Source organism: Narcine bancroftii, chromosome 3 (assembly GCF_036971445.1).
Source record: "Narcine bancroftii isolate sNarBan1 chromosome 3, sNarBan1.hap1, whole genome shotgun sequence".
In the NCBI taxonomy this organism is placed as follows: domain Eukaryota; kingdom Metazoa; phylum Chordata; class Chondrichthyes; order Torpediniformes; family Narcinidae; genus Narcine; species Narcine bancroftii.
This window is the reverse complement of record NC_091471.1, coordinates 17,657,496-17,672,954: the sequence shown is the minus strand read 5'-3', so window position 1 is coordinate 17,672,954 and position 15,459 is coordinate 17,657,496. Positions and strand designations below refer to the sequence as shown.

The 15,459-nt window shown below is 42.4% G+C and overlaps 1 protein-coding gene across 4 annotated transcripts in view; it reads right to left on the bottom strand.

Annotated features, from left to right (window-relative positions):
- Positions 1–6,708: 6,708 nt before the first annotated feature.
- LOC138756988 (histone-lysine N-methyltransferase Smyd1-like) overlaps positions 6,709–15,459 on the bottom strand; it is a 129,162-nt gene continuing 120,411 nt past the window's right edge. For 2 of the 4 annotated variants that reach the window (XM_069923535.1, XM_069923536.1), the window contains 2 exons: positions 14,231–14,314; positions 6,709–10,843 (listed from right to left, as the gene is read on the bottom strand). In XM_069923535.1, coding sequence (XP_069779636.1) covers positions 10,685–10,843; positions 14,231–14,314 — 243 coding nt within the window. In that variant the 3' untranslated portion in view covers positions 6,709–10,684. The remainder of the gene's footprint in view (positions 10,844–14,230; positions 14,315–15,459) is intronic. The other 2 variants (XM_069923537.1, XM_069923538.1) reach the window with 1 other exon arrangement.

Genomic DNA, 15,459 nt, shown 5'->3' with positions numbered 1-15,459 from the left:
TGTGGTTGTAGAATGATGCAATAAAAGGCTTTCCATAATTTCATAACCATATTGGAAAAATTTCCAAAGGATATCCAAGCATGACTCCATGAAGAGGTTGGTTTGGATCTCCTATCAGCAGGTAATTTGACCTATTCAATGGGGAGGGGGGGTCTAAAACTAACAAGAATAGATTTGAAATGGGGGGGAGAAGGGAGGGAAGAGGAGGAGGAGAGAGGAAGATTTAAAAAACATGTGGGCCTCTTTTAGAGGGAATGTGCCCCCAGAGAAAGCTTGAGTTGGGTACATTGAGACATTTCGATAGATTCCTTGATAGAAAACATTTGGAAGGAGATGGCCCAAATACAAGTAATGGAACCAACTTGCTCACATTGATGAGTTGGTCCAATCTTCTACTCCAAGATTAGTGATCAACTACAAAGTGCTCAATCCCTCTTTTATAATATCCAAAATGGTTTTTTGAGTGATTTCCCCCAACAACAGAGGGGGTGAATTCCAAAAAAATGCATCCCTCAGTATTTCCCTTGAATCTTTAAACTATCATGTATTCTTAACAGCTCAGTTGAGCTTTTGCCTGAGTGTCTGTCTTTCAGCCCTTAAGCAAGTCCATCTTGAAATCCTATCCCATCTGGACTTGAATAGCAAGGAGCCAAAGTTTCCATGGGCAGATCCTTGAGGCTTTGAAATGTGGAGGGATATTGATTGCAGAGATTTTTTCAGGTCAAGTTTGTCATCTGATCATACAAAGGTGGCACAGTTGGTGTAGCAGTTAGAGCAAAACCTTTACAGCACCAATGACTGGACATGGGATTTAAATGTATAATTTCTTTCTCTTTGGCTTGGCTTCGCGGACGAAGATTTATGGAGGGGGTAAAAAGTCCACGTCAGCTGCAGGCTCGTTTGTGGCTAATTTAATGAAGCAGCATTTTCCAGTCCTTGGTGCAAAACAGACCCATAAATAGACACAAACCCATACAAATATTGTTTCATGAATGAGTCACAGATGGTTAGTGTGAGCAGTTCCTTTGGTTGTTCCCCAATCTGTTGGTGTTGTCTCTGATACTCCTGTATCACTTTCCTGATGGGAGTGACTGAAAGATGCTGTGTGCAAGGTGGAAGGGTTTTTTTTTGCATGTCTTTGTCAATCAATGATCCCAGTAGATCATGGTGGGGGGTGGGAGGGAGAGAGAAAGATTCCTGTTATTTTTTTATTTATTTATTTCCCCTTTGCCACTCTGGGTTGACGTCCAATCCACTTTGCAGCAACTATACAACACTGACAGAATCTTCTTGATAGGTTGACATGGTGATGGCCAGTCATTTTATCTGCTTCAGGAAGTGCAGTCATTGTTGCACCTTTGATTGGCATCAGACAAACAAAATAGTGTTGGAATCTGCGAGCCTAAGTTGTTGGTGGTTATGGTCAGTCAGTAGAGAATGTCATCAGAGGTTTCTACCCGGAGATGCACAAGTGCAAATGCTGGCATCTAGAGCACCATAATCTACTGGAGAGACTCTGTAGATCAAACAGTATGAGTGGGAGATTAAGATAACATTGTATGCTGAACCCTTCAATGTGGACAATTCTTTTACTCCCAATGACGCTGGTGGACTTACTGAAATCCTCCTGCATATAGTGACAACCTGTTGCCTCAAATTTTGAGTTCTGCTGCCAAAGCTCCAAAATTTGGGAATAGACTGAATTAGCAGATGGCTAATAACTGCCCCTCCACCCATTCATTCCTAGACTTCATTGCTTGGAATAATGTAAAATTAAACCTTAAATCTATTTTTTGTGGTGATTTGGGTGGAAGGAAATGAATATCACTGGAAAAGCCAGTCTTTATTGCTGATCTAATTGGTGCCAATTGAGGCCTCTTTGGCAGATGCTTGAGTTGCTGTAATGGGACCAGATTGCATATAATGGTGATCATGTATGTTAATAGTGAATGGTTTTTTACTACAGTATTTGCCTGATGTGTTCAAAAATAGGTTCAAAGAGAATCAAAGCTGGACATGTTATCATCAAACACTCGGCTTTATTGATGCAAGGGAATTCAAAAAAGGAACACACTCAGAGACTAACCTGGAATAATACACAAATAACTACACATTGGGTGCAAGTACACTGCTAAACATTCTCAACTCCTGATTGGGAATGCTCAGTTTAAGTACAGTATGAACCGCCCCAACCCCCCACCCCACTCCACCCCCACAGGTGCAGCACAACAATGAGCACTAAATCAATTACATCTAACAAGTATGTGAAATGAATCTGGTTTCCAACGTTGACCATGGCACAAGATCTAGGACAGGCCCATTTCAGTCGGCCGTCTAGTGCCTGCCCGTGGCCAGCCACCTGGACTTCAGTACTGATATCAAGGCAGCAGTAAAAAAGGGACCAATTGGCAGGTGAGGTCACTTCTGATCTCAAGCTTGCTGGAGAGGTCTCCTGACCTGTCACAATCCACAGTACACCTGGTTACAGCTAAAAATATAAAATTTCATTTGTTTCCAATGTGCTGCAATGGATTAGTTGGGTAACTTCACTGCATTACCAACATAATGTGCAATTAATGGAGAGAATGAACAGTCAGGGTGTCAATCAAGCAGTCTGTTTTTGGTTTAAGTGAGGAGGATCTTTTGCTTTTGGAGTTCTTTTCATCCAGGAAGGGGGGGGGGGATTATAATAGATAACTTTGAGATACACAAAGATAATTTCAGATTTGCTGTTGTTACGAGCCCAAAGGACCCCAAAACCCAGCAGCAATAGATATTCACCATGACAAATGGATACTTAAACAAAAGTTGTTTTTGATTTGGTTTTCATGTTTAAAGATAATTAAACTTTAACTTATCTCTATTAGCTAAACCCAACTTTATCCCCCTTCTAATTCTAAGTGCACGTGTATGTGATGTGTGTGTAAATGTAAGAAAAGTTATTTGGTTCACAGATCAAGCTCACTTCTCATTCTTCTAGTTGCAGGCAATTCTTATACCGTACACAGAATTTAACATGCTTAAAGTTCACAAGGCTTTGGTGCTCAAAAGGTAAATGTTTACCGCTCAGGAAGGTTCTCGCACGGTTTTCAGAGAGAGATTTGTTGTTCCAGGATTTCCACAACTGAGGTACCACCATTAGTCACCTCAATGTCTTGGTGATGAAACTTGCCCCATCAGGGTTCTCCAGATGATAACCTCTTTCTTTCAGACCACCACAGAGTTCCTTTCTGTTCCACTTATTCCAAGAGAAACATCAGACAGATAGCACTTCCAGCCATCCACTGCTCTGGAGCTTTCTGTTTCCAACTAGCTTCTCCTGGCTTGCACTTTTCAGCTGCTTTCAGTCTCACACACTAGCTGAGAGAGCTTGTTTCACCTCTCTCCCTCTCCCCTCAACTGCAAGAAAGCCCATGTGACTCTCTCACTTGCAAAAAAACCCCACCTTCTTCAGCAAACAACAGGAGTTCTCCTTCTCCCATCTGTTGCTTTAGGTAAACAAAACCCAAGAGTGACCTTTCTGTGAGCACTCTGTAGGTACTTGCAAACAGCCAGTGTCTCCACTCTAAAACAATGGTCTATTCATTTTATGACATCATTTCAATTAGCACCTCCTTGTGAAATGTGCAAAACATTCTCTGTAGTTTATGTAAAGTCCACTGAATATGAATTCTTCAGTATTTCAAATAAGATCTGATTTAAAATGTGTGTATGTATGTAACCTACTCTAATTTTACCAATTATCTCCCAAATATTCCATGACACTGTAAAAGAACGTTGGAAAAACATTAAACATGCTAAATTCAATAATGCTCATTTAATCACATGATGACACTGACACTTGTATTGGATCAACTGACCTGAAAATGCTTTGCTACTGATGTACTCTGCATCTGATGCCTCAAGTCAGTGTCCAACAATAGTTCCCAGCAATGCTGGATTCCAGTTGCCCTGATATCACATTTCCATAGTCGAAATGACCGGTCACTGACTGTACGAAGATCAACAAGGAAGAAGTCCAAGTGTGAATGCAGAAAATTAAGTGCAGTGAATGAAAGAAAAACCACAAGGAAGCTGGGAGTGAGTTGAACTAACCAACAGACTTCACTGGATCTCTCCGAGACCTTATCACCATGATTCCCATGATCCTTTGCCCCCACTCCAAAACCGAGACCATTATGACATCAGCCCAGTATGAGCCTGTTCCTCCGTGACCCGGTCCGTTTGCAGATCAATGCATCTCCCTACTATTTCATGGTTTTGTATGCTTAAAGTAGATTTTAAATATGACAAGAAATCTCAAAAATTGTGTCTAAATTGCTGTGATCTTTCATGAACACCAGCCCAAAATCTATAAAATACACCCAAAAGTGTTCAGGATGCAAAATTGTCATTGTCCAGCATTATTTGTCCTATTGAGACTGGCAACACGAAGGCTGGCGAAACCTGTTGGGTCTGGTATCATCCATAGGAGATAAAGATGGTTATCTCATGTTTCAGGCGTTAGCCCTTAAAGATGGGAGTAAAAAGCAGCATTCATCTGAATGAAATGGCAGGGGAGAAGGGAAGAATGGGCAGTTGGAAGAGTATAGACCAACAGACAAAAGGTGTTAATTGAATATTGAACAGAAATGATGAGAATTGACTAGGAGAGGGCTGGGTTGGTTTTGGCTGTGTGGAAGCAGAGCTGGGGAAAAGGATACAGGGAAATGGGAAGAAAGCAATGGCTAGAGAGAAGGAGTCATTGGGTAAGACGGGGTGAGTGGGTTCAAAAGTCAATGTTAATGCCATCTGATTGGAGAGTGCCGAGATGGAATTTAAGACGTTGGTCCTTTAGCTTGTTGGTGGCCTCAGTCTGGCAGTACATGAGATCCTGTCATCAAGGGAATGGAGTGGGGAAATGGAATGGATGGCCATTGGGAGATCCCCGCTATTGTAGTGAACAGAACCGAGGTGCTCAATGAAATGATCTCCTAGTCTATGCCTGGTCTCTCTGATGTAGAGGAGACCACAATGGATGCAGTAGATGTCCCCTACAGACCACAAGTGAAGTGTTGCATCGGCTTAAAGGACTGTTTGGAAGGTGAGGGTGGAGTTGTGGGCACAAGTGAGGCCTCTCTTGCAGTCACAGTGGTAGGTACTTGGGATCTGATTGGTGGGAAGGGAGGGGTGGATGAGGGAGTGTTACAAACTAACAACCTTTTAAAATTTTGTTTGGGACTAAAGGGACAGCAATGGAAAATTCACCAGATGGTCAATTTAAAATAATATTTTTTTATTAAACTATCAATAATATAACATTTCTTACTTATCTTTAAACTCTAAATTTAACCCCACTATGTACAAATGTAAATGTGTGAGTGTGTAATAAAGTCCCACTCTGATAAGTCCATTTTTTAAACTTAAGCATAATTTTAGTTTTGCTTGAAGGTCTTAAATTTTCAGTTCCAAAATAATTATAAAGTGTTTTCAAACATCATATCTTTGGGTCTTTTGAAACTCACAATTCTTTTGATGATTTGTCCTTGAGAGATATTCTTCATACAGAAGTGACCATCTATGAAAAGGATGATAAATGTCCTGTCTTTCCAGGATGTCCATTTTTCTTAATTTGAATGAAGACTGAAATCTATTGTCTAAACGATGAGACTGCCCTCTTTATCTTAAAGAGACAGTCAGAAGTTGGCTTCTCTTTTGAAAGCTACTTATTCTGTGTCCCCTTTTCTTCAGCAGTAACTCATAACAGCACCTGTAATTCAACCCTGTCTTCCACAAGATGCCAACTCTTGTGTGCGTCGCAGGGTTTTGACTTCTGTAAATGGATCCAAAAATGTCTGAATTCAATAATATAGCTCTCCCAATCATGTGACAGTTATATCATCAATGAGGTCAGTCCCAATTCTTGGAAGCTACATGGCTATAAATTTCCTTTCTACAAAATTTCTTGTCTTTTTTTTTAAACCACTCCACATCCATAACAATCTCTGACCTCCTCTCTGTTCAAAAGGCTTAAGTGGTTTGGTTTAAAACGAGATGGCTTCTTTCAGCTGTTCTTCTTAAGAACTTGAATAATTCAGTTTTTAATAAAGCAAACATTTCTTTGTTCTTGAATCAAATGAAGTCCACTTCACTTCCATTCGCTCTGTCTTTCCAGACGCTGCGACTCTGAGAATGAACTCTTTTCTGAGTGCAATTGTTCTCTGTTAGTGCTCTGTTGACCTGTGGGTGTAACCCTGTAACCAACCCATAACTAACCTAAGACATTTATAAGGAATATAGCTTAGCATTAACCTAAATATTAATATTAACACAGATCCATTACAGGAGTCACGGGGGGGGTGGGGGGGGTGGAAGGTGGAGAGAGAAGGCAAGACATGTCGAGTGGTGGGATACCATAGCAGATTGTTGGTAGCCTTTATTGTTTCACTCTGTTGAATTTGAGATCACAGCTGATCATTCATACTGGGGTCATTTACCTTTTCCTTCAGATGATCTATGAGTTTGGTTTGTACTGTAGCAGAGTCTCATTCCTCTTGATTAGAGAGGTCAAAATGTGAATTCTTCTTGAAACTTTTGCTTGTTAGTCTGTGAGTGAGGAGATCTTGAGGAAATGAACCAAAACGCAGCCAAGGCAACCAAACTGCAATAGACACGATCACGACCTCTGGTCATGTTGATACGTGAGTAAATTGACATTAGAAGATGAAGTAGGAGTGTCACCAAAGTAATGTTTATTCAAGATAACAGAATCATTGATCTAATGTATCTTCCTGAAGGTGCAAATGCCAGATTACAATTTGATAGGTTCACATTTATGCTCACTGATATCACAGCATCAAGAAAGAAAAGCAATCTTTAAATCGTATCATCGAATCAATATCCCTGGAAGTTTTTTTTGAATGAGAATAAAGAATTTCAAAAACCCACCCTGAATCAATGTTGGTTATTTCCATAGAACCATAGAACATTACGGCACAGAACACAGGCCCTTCGGCCTTTCTAGTCTGTGTCAAACTATTATTCAGCACAGACCCTAGTTCATTGACAAAATGACTGTTGATTAGGGGTGAGATTGGAGCTTTTGCTAGAAGTTCCTGCTTTTGTTCTACTTGCTGCATGTCCAAATTCCACTCGTATAGAGGCTCTCCGGATAATCGGGGGCCAATCTTGGTCCTGCCTGTGTGGACTTCTTGTGTTCTTCCTGACATTGGGTTTCTTCCCATTTGCCAAAGATAACACATTGGTTTTAATCGGTGGACTGACTTCTGTAAATTACAGCTAGTGGTTGTGGGGTAGTTGGTGGGGCTGTGGAAGGAAGGTTTGCCATTAGCGGGTTTGATGGTTTGAGGGACCCTTTTTTATGGTTTTCACAATGATTTGGGGATTCAGACGACTGGTCATGAATTAATCAGGACTGCTGGTGGTGCTGACCAGGGGAGAGCAGGGAACAGAGACACAGTGCTCCCCCAAGAGTCCTACCACCCAGTCTTATTTGAATGGCGTGCTAAAGAAGCTGATGGGGATTTATTTAAAATCCTGTGATTGCAGCTTCTGGGCCCAAAATGGCAGTGCCAATGTTCGGCAGTGACCTCGAGGGGGTTGCACACTCTGGGGGAACAGGAGACTGGCGCTGGGCACCAGGAGCAGGGAAAACACTCCCTGTTCAGAAGGAGAAGCAGAGAAGATGACCCTCAGGAATGGTCACAAGACCAACGAGGGGCTCGATGCCTGAAGAGCACACAGGCGGCAAGATGTGGGTGACTTGCGGGCCTGTGGGCTGCTGGTGACATGTGGTCCAACGACTCGCACAAAGCTGCAGGTAGCTGGAGACTAGCTCATGGGAATCAGGTATCGGAACTGGAATTTGAGAGGATGCTGAGGGCAAGGTGGGGTCCTGTACAGCCCTGGGCATGGAAGGCTTCCTCATCATGTCAGAGGCTTGGATTTGGGCTTAGGTGGCTGATGGTTTGATCTAAACTAGAGTCTTGTGTGGCTGCAAAGGCTGTGGGAGTTTCTCTGACAAAGGGACAGTGGGCCATCCTAATGCTGATGGCAAACCTTTGTCTAACTAATGCAGATAAAAGACAATTTCATGTAATATTACATGACAATAAATAGTATCTGATCATATCCAATTACTACTTGCCCTCTTTTCTAGCATCTGATCTGTAGCTCTCCCTGCCTTGGAAGCTCACTGCTTGAAGTTTGCACTAAATGTACTTAAGCTCAGGACAAGTTATTCTTGCCCTTGTGAATATTTCTCAAGATTCATCTCTTGCTTTGCTCCTGCAGTCTGCATCATGGTATTGGGTGGGATGTTAAAGCAGCTGCCCACCCAGGGGGGAAGTTAACCACTGTTCGTTCAGATTGTTCCCACCAAGCCAGTAAAATGGGGAGCTTAGTTAGTGTAGCGTTTAGGGCAATGCTGTTATAGCATCAGCAATCAGGATTGGGGTTTGAATCCTGTGCTGTCTGTCTGGAGTTTGTATATTCTCCCCATGTCTGCGTGGGTTTCCTCCCACCGCTGTTCCCTCTGAGCTGTGCACGCATTCGCACGACACACATTTTGCAACCAGCTCACAAAGGAAATGAATACTTCACAAAAATTTAGTTACCTAAAGTAATGTAGTAATTAATAATTATACTTATTGAAAATGATCTCTTGGGGAACTATTCCTGTTTACTAGTTAGTCTGTTTTCAAATACCACATTTGCACGTCACTAATTGACTTCACCTCACCTTTTTGCAGCAATTTCAAGTTTACATTTGCACAAGCATTCAGTGCACACCTACTTTTGTCACAGGACAAACATTTGCACAACATAAGATTTTTCCACACGCAGACTGCTAAAGATTAAAGGGAGCATGGCCTCCCACCCTGCAAAACATACTGGGGCTTGTAATTGGGCGGCACTGTCTCGTGGGCTTGAAGGAGCTGTTACAGTGATTCATGTCCAAATTTAAAAAGGGTGGTGCTGCTTCTCAAACTTTTACAAAAAATATTCTTGATCACAAGCAGGCAACTGTGGGGAAAATATAAAATGGCATGAGAAGAATTATAGGCCATCCCTTCTAATTTAGTGGTTCCGTTTGACAAATGGAAACTTGAATTCTTGAATATACAAGTGGAGTGTGCGTTGAATTTGCCTTTGAAAATTGACCTTTAACCCTTTGGACTCCGCCCATTTTTAACCTTTCATAATAAATACTCCGGACTGGGTCCATGGATAAACTACAGTATGAACACCAGTACAAACCATCTGGTGGCTGGGATAAAAACCTACCCTGGAAAACCAGGACATGGAGTATATGAGCTTGTTGGTAGTCGCTGGAAACTGGGACACAGAGTCCAAAGGGTTAACAAAAATGCCTTTAAAGAGAAAATACAGATAGACCCTACTTACGCTGTCCCGACATACAATATTTCAAAGTTATGATGGTTTTGTTCTCATGTTTTTCAGTGAAATCTCGCGTTATTTTGACAAATCTTGTTTTTTTTTCAGCAAATCTCGCTTTTCCTGGCGAAATCTCGAGTTTTTTTCAGCAAATTTCACTTTTTTCTTGCTAAATCTCACGTTTATTTTCACCTGATTTCAATTTATGATAATTTCAACTTATGATACAACTGAACGCCAATGTAAGTCAGGTCTGTACTGAGAATGAGGTGGGAGGTACAGTAGGTCAGGCAGCCCTCGTGGAGACCAATGGATGGTCAATGTTACAGGTTGGTACCCTTTACCCAGTTGGACATTAAGAGTTGTTCAATTAGAATTCAAATAGCTTCAGATGCTGCAGTTCTGAAACAAAACTGGAAAATGCTGGTGGTGGGTGGGGGGTGGGGGGAGGAAATTCAGCAGTTCAGACAGGATCAGTGGAAAGAAAAACAGATTTCTGGTATATAGAGTCACAGACCTGAAATATTGACTCTCTTTCCACAGATGTTGCCTGACCCGAGCTTTCCCAGCGTTCTCTGGTTTTGTTTAAGATGAGTTGAACAGGTCCAGGTTAAATACCTCATGAGGGTGGTATGATTAGCGTAGCAGTTAGCGCAATGTTGCAACTGTGCCAGCAACCCGGCTTCAAATCCAGGAGTCTGCGCATTCTGCCCGTGTCTGCGTGGGTTTCCGCTGGGTGCTCCGGTTTCTTTCCTACTCTTCAAAATGTACTGGGGATGCAGGTCAATTGGTTGTAATTGGGCGGCATAGACTTGTGGGCCGAAAGGGCCTGTAACCGTGCTGTATATCTCATGGACGGCAGAGTTAGCCTACCAGTTAATTCGTCGCTGCTACAGTGCCAATTACCTTGTTTCTAATCCAGTGCTGCTTATAAGGGAGTATATAGGTTCTCCCCATGTCGGCATGGGTTTCCTGAAGTTGCTCTTGTTTCCTGCCATCATTCAAATTGTACCGGGAGTGTAGGTCAATTGGGTGTAATTGGGCAGCAAGGGCCGAAAGGTGCTGTATGTCTAAATTTAACACTTAAAATTTAAATTTACAGCACGCACCAAAAAGTAAAATTCCACCACAGGAATTTTCTTTAATGAGCAGATTCTGGAACAGTTGTTCTCGAGTACGTGTTCTTACTTTCCCACCAATCCACCTGCGCTGAACCCAACCTTCATTGCAAGTTACATCACATTTATGAATTCTCAATGACTGCAGTAAATGGTTAAATGTCAGGATCTTATTTCCTTCTGTGGAAAAGCTCCTTGATGTACTCGCCAGTTGGCTCTGCCATGACTTGCATTTTCCGATTCTTCAAGGCTGCCTCTCTCATCTGACGGTAAAGAAATTCATTCTCTCTAAACATCCGCAGTTCCATTTCAGTCTGGCACCGCATGGTCTGTGAAGCAAAGACAGCACAAATCAGGAGTGTTGTCTGCATTGGAAGTCAGGTACCGTCATGTCTATATACATAACCTGGAGAGGGAAGCCTTGGAATCAACACAGCAACAGATACACTGGGATAGTTGAGGTCCAGCATGGAACAGCACAGGAATAGGTCCTCCCGCCCAGGTGTTTGGGCCAAATATGCTGCTTGCACATGATACACATCCCTCTGCTCGCTGAATATCCTAGAAGTTTGTGGAGAACCACAGAACGCTATCGCATATCCTTTGGCCCATTTAGTCTCTGCCGAATGGTTATTCTGTCTATTTCTATTGGACGTGGACCACGGCCTTCCATACCCTTCCCATCCGATGTTCCCTTAAATGTGCACTAAGACCAAAAGGAAAGTTGGGACAAAATTGGTCCCTTCAAATATCAGAGTGGTCAGTTAAGCATGGAGGCAAAAGAGATGGGGGAGATCTTAGATGTCTTTAGCCACACTTGTGGTGCCGGAGGAATGGAGGATAGCTCATGTTGTTTAATAAAGGCTCCAAAAGTAATCCTAGAAGTTATAGGCCAGTGAGCCTGATGTCAGTAGTAGGTAAATTATTGGTAGATGTTCTAAGAGATCGTATATATTTTTATTTGGATAGCCAGGGAATGATGAGGGATCATCAACATGGCTTTCTGCATGGTAGGTCATGTTTATAAGAGTTTTTTGAGGAGGTTACCAGGAACTGTATACATGGATTTTAGTAGGGTCCCACATGGGAGCTTAGTCAGAAAGGTTCAGACGCTTTGTATTCCTGGTGAAGTAGTGAACTGGATTTGACAATGGCTAGACAAAAAAGCCACAAAATAATGTGGCATCTCAGACAGGAGGCCTGTGACAATTGGTGTGCCTCGGGCATCAGTACTTTGGACCTTTGTTGTGTGTCACCTATATCAATGATCTGGATGACAATGTGGTAAATTGAATCAGCAATTGGATTTGCAGATGACACTAAAACTGGAGGCGCGAAAAAGGTTTTCAAAGCTTGCAGAGGGATCTGGACCAGTTGGAAAAATAGGCTAAAAAATGGCAGATGGAATTTAATGCAGACAAGTGTCTGCATTTTGAAAAGACAAAGCAAAAAAGGACACGCAAGGTAAATGGTAGGGCACTAAGTTTGCGGTAGAATAGAGGGAACTGGCAATACAGATACATAATGGCGTCACGAGTGGATAGGGTTGGAAAGAGAGCTTTTGGCTTATGAGCTTTCATAAATCAAAGAATTGTATATAAGAGTTGGGATGTTAAAGTTGTATAAGACATTGGTGAGGCCAAATTTGGAGTATTGTGTGCAGATTTGGTCACCGAACTACAGGGAATATATCAATAAGATAGACAGAGTGAAGAGAAGATTTACTAGGATGTTGCGTGGACTTCAGGAATGAAAAGTTAAAAGGAAAGATTAAACAGGTTAGGATTTTATTCCCTGGAGGATGGAAGAATGAGGGGAGATTTGATAGAGGTATTTAAAATTATGAGGGGGACTAGACGGAGTAAATGTAGGTCGGCTTTTTCCACTGAGGGTAGGTGAGATACAAATCAGAGGACATGGGTTAAGAGTGAAAGGGGAAAAGTTTAGGGGCAACTTATTCACACAGAGAGTGGTGGGAGTGTGGAATGAGCTGCCAGCTGAAGTGGCGAATGTGGGCTCAATTTTAACAATTAAGAAGAATTTGGACAGGTACATGGATGGGAGGGATGTAGAGGGCTATGGACTGGGTGCAGATCAATGGGACTAGGCAGTAAAGCAATTTGGTACAGACTAGAAGGGCCAAAGGGGCCTGTTTTTGCCCTGTAATGTTTTATGGTCCTATGTCAAAATCGAGCTTGCATTTAAAACTTCAGATGGCAACTCGTTCCACACTCTCACCACTCTGTGTGAAGTTCACCCTAATGTTCCCTTTTTCTATTTTCTCCTTCACCCTCAGCCCATGTCTCTAATTCTTGTCTCAACTAATCTGAATGGAAAAAGCTTGCTTGCATTTGTTCTATCTACAACCCTCATCAGCCTAGCATCTAGAGGCCTCTTAAATGCTGCCATCGTATCTGCTTACCACTACTCCTGGCAGCCCCATGTCTCCTTTGAACTTTCCCCACCCCCTACTCCCACACCTTAAATGCACGATCTCCAGAATGTAGAGCGAGTGGACCTCTGGTGTGGGGTGACAACAACAACTTTCTCTGAGCTGAGAACGTCGATACAAGATGCAAGATAGCTCAAAATTATTTATGAACTGGAAAATCAAAGAACTGCAGAGACCTTCAACACAACCTTCAGGCCTTCAACCCAACCTTCAGGCCTTCAACCCAACCTTCAGGCCTTCAACCCAACCTTTAGGCCTTCAACCAAACATTTAGGCCTTCTGTCTTGAATTCCATTTCATTGAATTGAGTTGTTTATTTTGACATGAACTCAGGTGCAGTGAAAACATTTGCTTTGCATGCTATACAGGAAAGTCAGCCAACACATACCTAATGCAGCTCATAAGAATAAAAGGAAAGATGCAGGAGTTAGTGCAACAATAAAGCAAAGGCGCAGGTATCGTGTCAGATGAGATGAAAGAGGCAGAAGATAGTGTTACAGAGAAAATTACAATTAGTCAAGGTGTCACCTGTTGGAAGTCTATTTAAATCCAATAACTCCAGGAAAGAAACGTCCTTTGAACCTGGAGGTGTGTGTTCACAAGCTCATTTACTTTCTACCCAATTGGAGACCATAGATATAGGAGCAGAAATAGGCTATTCAGCCCATTGAGTCTGCCCTGTCATTTAATCATGAGTAGATCCATTTGTTCCCATTCAGCCCCACTGCCTGGTCTTCTCCCCATTATCTGTGATTCCCTGGCTGATCAAGAACCTATTAATCTCTGTCTTAAAGACACTCAACTGCCTGTGTCTATAAATCCCACATATTCACCATCCTCTGGCTCAAGAAATTCCTTTGCATCTCTGTTCTAAGGGGATGCCCTTCAATCATAAAGTTGTGCCCTCTTGCCCTAGAATCTCCCACCATGGGAAACAAGCCTTTCTACATCTACTCTGCACCATTCAAAATGTTTCAATGAGATACCCCCTCATTGTCCAAAATTCCAAATGAGTATAGGCCAAGAGCAGTCAAATGCTCCTCGTATGATAGATCTTTCATTCTTACGAACCTCCCCTGAACCCTCTCCAACATCAGAATATCCTTTCTTAAGTGAGGATTCCAAAACAGCTCACAATACTTCAAATGAGTGTGACAAGGGTGGGATGTGTCCTTTAATATTTCAGCTGATTTCCCAAGACAAGAGGAAGTGAAGAAGTCAATTAGGCATGGTTGATTTGTATGATGACCTGAGGTGCACTCACAGTTGTCTGCAATTTCTTGTGATCTTGGGTGGAGCGGTTCCTATATGTGTGATCTGTACAGACAGGACACTTCCTATGTTGGACCTAGATGCATTGGTAAGGAACAGTAGGAATGAAATGAACAGGCCCACAACTGACCAACTCTTAGTGATTGTCATACCAACACATTTCACAATCATTCTCATTGCAGTGCTGTACCTCACCACCAATGAGTATTGTGAACCAAGGTCACTCCAACATCAGTGGTCACATGTGCAAGGTTTGAGGTCAATCTCCAAGCCATTGTCAGCTTGTTCAGTGAAGTATTCGAAGGTTGGCCTTAACCTTTACATCCACAAAGTAAAGATACTCTACCAACCAGCCCCTGCTATACAACGCTGCTCTCTAACAGTGAGGACTATAAAGAAACCATGGAAAACGTGGAGAAACACATCAGGAGGTTCACTATGGTCCCAAGAATGCAAGGAGTGTTTGATCTCTCAGCAATTGTACTCACTGGAGTTGAGAAGAATGAGGGGGATCTCACTGAGAATCAGATTGCAAGAACTGGATAGGTTGGATGTGGAGAGGGTGTCTTCTGTAGTTGGAGAGTCTGGTGCAGCCTCAGAATTCAAAATCATCCCTTTAGAACATAAATGAAGAGGAATTTCTTTACTCAAAGGGTGGTGAATCTCTGGAATTCCTTGGCGTGGACAGCTGTGTAGGTTAAGCCATTGGGTTTATTGAAGACAAGGGTAGATAGATTCTGGATTATGAAGGGAATAAGGCTTTTTTGGGGTGAAGGCAGGAGAATGGGGTTGAAAAGGACAGTAAATCAACCATGATGAAATGTTGCATCAGACTCGATGGGCTGAATAGCCTATCTCCACTCCCATGTCTTGAAATGCTGGAAGAATTTAGTGAATCAGGCAGCAGCCATGGAAGGCAAAGGTAGTCACCATTTTGAGCCATAACTGATCATGCCTTGTTTACCTGGAAAACAGATTATTTCTCATATTTTGGGAGCTATGAGGGGAGATTTTCTGGAGGTATTAAGGGCAGCCTGGTTAGTACAGCGTTGTTACATTGCCAATGCCCAGGATTCAAATCTGGCACTGTCCGTCAGGAATTTGTATGTTCTCCCAAGCCTGCGTGGGTTTCCTTCGGGTCTCCAGTTTCCTCCCATCCTTCAAAACATACAAGGGGTATAGGTCAATTGGGTGTAAATTGGGCAGTATGGCTCATGAGCT